Consider the following 6,674-nt stretch of genomic DNA (forward strand, 5'->3'; position numbering starts at 1 on the left):
CTCTCTCTCTCTCTCTCTCTCTCTTTGGCAAGGAGAATACACGTTCTATTCAGTCCTACGGCGTACCATCTCAAAACAGTTGACTGAAGATTATCTTATACACCATCACAATGTCATAAGAGTCACCACTCACAAGAAATGCAGCTAACTGAGTGCAGACCACAAAATAGACAATGGCGCTATACATAGTTATCCTGAAGACTGAACAGAAAGGCCGAAAATGGTTACAGGCAGAGGCAGGTCTTGTCTGAGATCTTCTTAGACGTCGGACAAATACTGAGGAAACAGCTAATTACCTAATCCAAACTCTCTTGTAGGAACCAAATGCAAAGCAAATGCATCGGGAAAGAAATACATCTGAACCTTGCCATATCTTGTGACACATCACAATGGTCTGTGTAAGATGAAATCTACGCAACCATCTCGAGAAGGTACTCGATCATATTCATCTGAGTCAATAGGAAATGATACACATGTGCATCTTTCCAATTTGTTTTCCTTATTCAGAGATTGAAAAATCTTCAACAGAAAAGAAGGCAAGCTAGAGACTGAACTTGATGTTCAAAAATGACAGATAGTAACACGGTACGGTACAGATAAAGTTGGGACATAGTGACATTTCTGGAATCCAAATTGAAATAATAAATCACAGCATGCTAGCAACTAAAAAAACTAGCACTTCCTCCAAACTCATTCATGTCTTCTCTTTTCATAGCATCAGTGCTCACAGGACATTTAGACTTGAGAATGAAGTGCCCAGTCAGACATTCCTGCATGGAAATATGAACAGAAACACAAGGTCAGTCAAACAACCCCACAAATTGACCAGAACAAGTTCGCAACTAAAACTAAAATAATTTATTGAAGGTATCAAGGTTAATCTCGTAGCACATTATAAACAGGAAATATTCACAACCAGCAAAACAGCATATCATTACCATTCAGATTCTGATAACCACACAGCTGAATAAAAGCATATCATGGAGGAAACTGGTTAAAAAAGGCATGCACCTTGTTGATAACAGAAAAGACATGCCTTTGTTGCAGGAGCCAAATAAGAATCATCAACAGTGAAAAGACATGTGGAAACCAGCAGTTTCAGGATTCAAGGGTTGCATCCTGAATACCCGCTCAGTACAAACTAAGGTCTGAAACTGGGCAGAAATCTTCATCCATTCCTCAACACCCACTGCATTCGGCATTTATTCTGTGGACTGACTGCTCAGCAACCCATCACCGCGCATTTAAAAAATCCGCCCAAGAATGGCCGTGTGGCAACCAAATTCCACAGAGGTGGTTGCCCATCCGGGGTCCATGAATGAAGCTCAACCACCTTTTCGTCACTAGAATTGTTTGGACGCCCAATAACAATCAGCCGGTCACCACACGCTCGGAAACCCATGTCCCAGCCTTCTTTTGTAGACAGTACAGGCAATTTTCCAAGAGTGATCCACTTGTTGTCCATCTTATCATACTGCTTCAAACCATTATTCTCACTGTAATCTGCAGCATAAAGCTCATTCTTCACAACTGCAAGGAGCAGAGGAGCTCCCAGGTATGTCTGGTTGAGCCCCTGAGACATGTTGTGGATGACCCTCCATGACCGCCGGTTCAAGTCATACTCCTCACCACATGTCAATAGCTCCCTTCTACTGCTAATACCACCGATCACATAGAACTTGCCGTCCATGAACGCACCAGAACATTTTCTCCTAGCCCTATTCATGCTGGGAAGGGGTGTCCAAGTATGTGTCTCCGAGTCATACATCTCTGCGCAGCTCAATGCCTGAAACGAAGAATCGACGCCTCCCGCGACATATGCCTTTTCACCGACACTTGCTGACCCAAAGAAGTACCGTGGGGTGTTCATCGTATCAGCATCAGCCAGCCATGTCCATGAATTGGTAAGGATGCTATATCTCAAGGCAACCCTTCCGCGGACCCCAAACACCAGCAGCTCGGTTCCTACAGCAAGCGAATCCCAGATTCCGCTTTCAACCGGTGGTATCTTGGGCACATGGATCCAGCGCCCAGTGGACGGGTCATAAGAGCATCTCCAGCCGATTCGGCCCCCCCCCGGCGCCGAAAAAGAGCCCCTTGGGGACGAGCCGGCGCTAGTTTGGCGCGTGGGGGCGACCTAGCTCCTAGTCGTCGGCCCACGGGTCGCCCCGGGTTTGGCGATGTTGCGTACAAAATATATGCAAATTCGGCGACTTTTGCACGAACTCGGCGAAACTTACTTGAAATTTGTAAAAAACTTTAAAACATGCATTAAAAACGAACTAAAACGCCTAGCCGCTGCCGCCATCGTCGCCGCCGCCGCCGTCTACATGCCGATGCCGTCGTCGTCGTCGTCATCGTCGTCGCGCGCCTCGCCCGCGGCGTCCCTACTGCACCCCTCGCCCGGGTCGCCGACAGCGCATGACGGCCCGGCCTCGACCTCGTCGTCGCTGTCGATGACGATAACGCCCTCCTCGGCGCGGCGACGACGGGCCTCGGCGCGGCTGTGGGCCTGGGTCTCCAGGTACGCCCGACGCTGGCGGCGCACCTGCTCGCGGATTTAGTCCTCCCTCGCCCATTTGAGGGCGGACTCGTCGTCGGGGGCCACCATGCCGGCGTGCTCCGGCTTCACGGGCGGCGTGTCCGGCTTCACGGGGGGCGTGTCCGGCTCGGGCTTCGGCCGGACAAGGCGAAGGGAGCGCCTTGTCGGTGCCGTCACAGGCGACGGCTCGTTGTTGATGAGGGCGCCGCTCCGCGCGCGGCGCCCGAGTGGTGTCTCCTCCGGCTCGGGCTTGACGGGGCGGATGGCCGGCGAGCCGGAGCCCGACGAGGAGGACGACCCCGGCTCCATTCGCCGCGGTATCCAGAAACTACCGCGGCGGCAAGAGAAGGAGGGGCGCGTTGGGTACTCCAGCCGCGGCACATTGCCGGTCTCGATGTGGTTGAGGACGGCGTCGAGTGTGCGGCCGGGGACGCCCCACCACTCGCGCCGTCCTTCGGAGTTCAGGCGGCCGCGGGGTATGGCGCCGTTGACGGAGGCGATCTGCTCCTCGCGGCAGCGTTCGAAGTAGAGCGTCCATAGCGTTTCGCTGTCGGGCGCGTACCACGGCTCGTTCCGCTGCTCCTCTGTCAGCGAGGAGCGGATGCGGGCGATCTCCACCTGCCGTGCGGCTCCTACGGGGACGGGCAGCACCGGGACGCCGCCGGCTCTCAGCCTCCACGCCCCCGGCACGCGCATGTCGGGGGCGCCGGGTACTCGGCCTCGTACAGAAGGAGCGCCTCCGGCTCCTGGAGGTGTCGGCGACCGAAGCCATTCGCCGCTGCGCCGCCGCCTGGGTATCTCTCGGCCATTTCGCTCGTCGGCGGTGGAAGTGAGTGGTGGGAGAGCTCGTCGGCGGTGGAAGAAGGCTACCGCGGGAGGGGAGAGGGGAGGGTGTGGCGCTCACCGGCGGGGAGGGCGGCTTTTATAGCCGAAGCGGGGGCGGCATGCGGGCGGACGCGTGGCGCATGCGAGCGGACGCGCGTCGGCGGCGTCTTCACTGCACCGCCCGTGAGGCATCAATGGAGGCTAACCGGCGCGGCAGCGCCGCAGCCCATTGATTCCCGCGGGAACCGATGCGATGAGGTCGACGAAGCGGCCGTCTCGCTGACTCGGCGGGCCCGCGGCTGCTTCGCGCCAAAACGCTCGCCCCGGCGCCCCCGATCGCCCCCCGGCGCGTCGGGTTCGGTCTGGGTCCGCCGGCGCTGATTTTGGACCAAGCTGGCGAAAAAAGGCTTCTGGAGACGCGACTGGACCGTTTTTCGGCGCCTGCGAAAAAATATCGCTTGGGGAGGCCGTTTTGGGGACGCGGCTGGAGATGCTCTAAGCCTCCCACTCTTAGGGATTGTTGCAAGAGAGGATAGAGCCAGTGCTCGGCTACCCCATTCTTGCACAAATGCTCGGCCACCCGCTAAGAATATCAACTTCTTCTACGGACAGTACATCCACTGCAATCTTCAGAATGCATAGTTTGCCAAGTTGGATCTTCCACAAATGCTGCAGTGCTTGGAACAGTCCGGATATCCTGTGCCGCCCAGGGCCTTCCCTGTCCAGCGACCATAGTCAGCGCCGCCGTGCTCCCGCCCTTGCCCTGCCGGCCACGCGCGCCCTTGCCTGGCCGCGCTCACCTCCTTGCCCGGCCGTGCATGCCCCTGTCCGACCGCACGCCCGCCCCTGCCCGGCCGCGCGCCCGCCGCCCAGCTCTGCCCGTGCCCGCCGCCCTGCTCCACCCGTGCCATCGCCGCATTGCTTCCCCTGTCTCTCTGGATCAATCTCGAGCTTGGGAGGACAGCGGCCGTGGCGGGAATACGAGGGGGTGGGGGTGTGGGAGCTCCGCCGCCGCTGCTTGCTCCGGTGCGCGCCTGACTTCCTCCCTACTCGCGCCTGTGCGCGGCGGCCGCGGTGCTCGCTCCAGTTCACCTCCAGCTATTCCGGTGCGCGCGTGTGTACTTCACTGCTCACGCCTGTGTGCGGCGGCAGCCGCCGCTGCTCGCGCCCGTGCACATGTGCGGCACAGGCTGGTCGGCAAGGAGGTTGAAGGGCGAGGTGCTCGCCTGCTGGGGAAAGAGAGAGGAAGGAGGACGTGATTGCTTTTTTTCTTTTTGATACAGGGATGTCTGCGCAAAATCTGTGGACTAATTTGTAAATTTATACTAAAATTGATTTGTCACCAAATGTTAGGCTGACCGAGCAAGGTTGATGCATCAGTACAGTTCTGAAGATGGAGCGGTGGCAGTTGGCGGCGGCGGCCTTTGAGAGCACGCCGGACCAGTGTGTGCCCCAGACCCGGCAAGTGGCTAGGTTGGGGTCTCAGGTCTTAGATGTTAGTCTTGGCTGCGATGTCTGTTTGGTATTAGGCCCAGACTATCTGCGCCCCTTCATCAACTGGATATGTGTAGCGACAGTTTGTTGTTTAGACGGCGGCTTTAGTCTTACTGTTGTATGACTTTGTAAGGTCTTGTGAGAATAATTAATAAAGTGGCCGTATGCATCGCCCAGATGCAGAGGCCGGGGGTCATCCTCCTTTTCTAAAAAACCAAATGTTAGGCCACAGAGGCAAAAATGGGGCCCATCTGTCATAATCTCACTTAACATAGCCGGATCCGCCGATCAGTGGTTTTTGCAAAACCATTACACAAGATGTGATGCTTCCTGTAGAGAAAGTGTATTCTAATATTTTTCGCAAACCTAGCTCTTAAAATGGTGGTTTTATGCAATTTACTCGCGAAGAACATTGTGCGCGTGGTGGCCTAGTGCCCCCCTCCCCCCGCGTGGATCCTCGAGAGCTACGAAGGCGTGGCGTCGGTGCACCCACTACAGATGCAACCTCCGGTTCGAGATATCCGCTCCAGAGCTGCCGCCCGTGGTAGTAGAAGCAAGGATCCGTACGCGAGCTTGGTCGCCTTTTAATTCTTGTGAGGCAGTACATCGGCGAGGCCGAATTTAACATCGAGGGAGTACTTGACGGAGGCTTCATGCGAGACGCCAGGCGGCAACATGCACGTGAAGGAAATTTTACTCCAGCTATCGCGGGAAGTATTTGTAGGAGTCCGAGAGGCCGTGGAGTAATATTTTTTTGGAAAAGTGGGCGTTTGCACATCGCCTACACGCCTCCATCATCACTCATTTTGCCACGTATGAACATATGACATCGGCAGAAATCTTTTTGGTTTTTGGCTTTTGCCGTGGAGTAATCTTTTTGTGAAATATCAACCATCGAATAAAACCAAGGCTGTAATAGGTAAACCATTCTGAAAAGAAAACAAGACGTGGTGACACGATATGAAACAGCTAGCTGCTGTTTAGGTCAATAAAATATGTTAGCTCAATATTAGCAGCTGGGCTGTGGGTTGATAATTGAGTGTAACAATGCTTCCTTTTCCTTTGTGATGAGGGGATGAGTGTCTACGGGCTACCTAGAGTCTTTATAGCTCAGATAGTAAAGACTATGATGGACAACCCAGCTACTGGAATTTGTGTGGACACCATCTAAGTGTCGGCATTTCAAGACTTGTTCAAAGGAAGTTTCTATTTGCACATACAAATCTCAGTGTCTCCGGGTCTTTACCATGTGATGTGCAGAAAAGTTGGAATTTACGGGATCTGAATTTGTGCGTAAATTCACCAGAAGACTTGTATGTAGTTGCTTGTGGCAAAGGACTGAAAGGAGTACTTTGCATGAAATTCCAAAAAAAAATGTTGAGATCAGCCTCATAAAAATTTAAATTTGTTTAGAAAATTGCCTGCATCTCACCACAAGCGGGCACTGATGGCCGTTGTATAATTTACGCATTTCAATCCTTTGCCTCAAGGTTGGAGATTCAGAAAAATATCCTTCTCTTGTTTTGCATGGACATTCAACATATAATATACTCCTAGATAAGTAGTATTACCTCCGTCCGAAATTATTTGTCACTCAAGTGGACGTAAATAAGTCCGGACGGAGGGAGTAGATCTTAGACAAGCCCTTTCACTTTCCACAGCATAGGCCAATATCACACTCAACACAAGCATCAAGGACAATATCTACTGGAACCAAGAGGCAAAGGGAGAATACACCGCGCGCTCGGCCTATAGGATGCAGTTCCAAGGCAGGCACGGGTCTAACTTTGACCACATCATCTGGAAGACTTGG

The 6,674-nt window shown here is 53.6% G+C and overlaps 1 protein-coding gene across 1 annotated transcript; it reads right to left on the reverse strand.

The window, feature by feature from the left end:
- Positions 1 to 1,222: 1,222 nt before the first annotated feature.
- LOC123166537 (F-box/kelch-repeat protein SKIP11-like) lies at positions 1,223 to 2,259 on the reverse strand. Its single transcript, XM_044584344.1, has one exon. It carries the CDS (start codon positions 1,868 to 1,870, stop codon positions 1,223 to 1,225), a length of 648 nt encoding a protein of 215 aa, XP_044440279.1. The 5' UTR covers positions 1,871 to 2,259.
- Positions 2,260 to 6,674: the final 4,415 nt, after the last annotated feature.

The sequence above is a fragment of the Triticum aestivum genome, chromosome 7D (genome assembly GCF_018294505.1).
Source record: "Triticum aestivum cultivar Chinese Spring chromosome 7D, IWGSC CS RefSeq v2.1, whole genome shotgun sequence".
Classification (NCBI taxonomy): Eukaryota; Viridiplantae; Streptophyta; class Magnoliopsida; order Poales; family Poaceae; genus Triticum; species Triticum aestivum.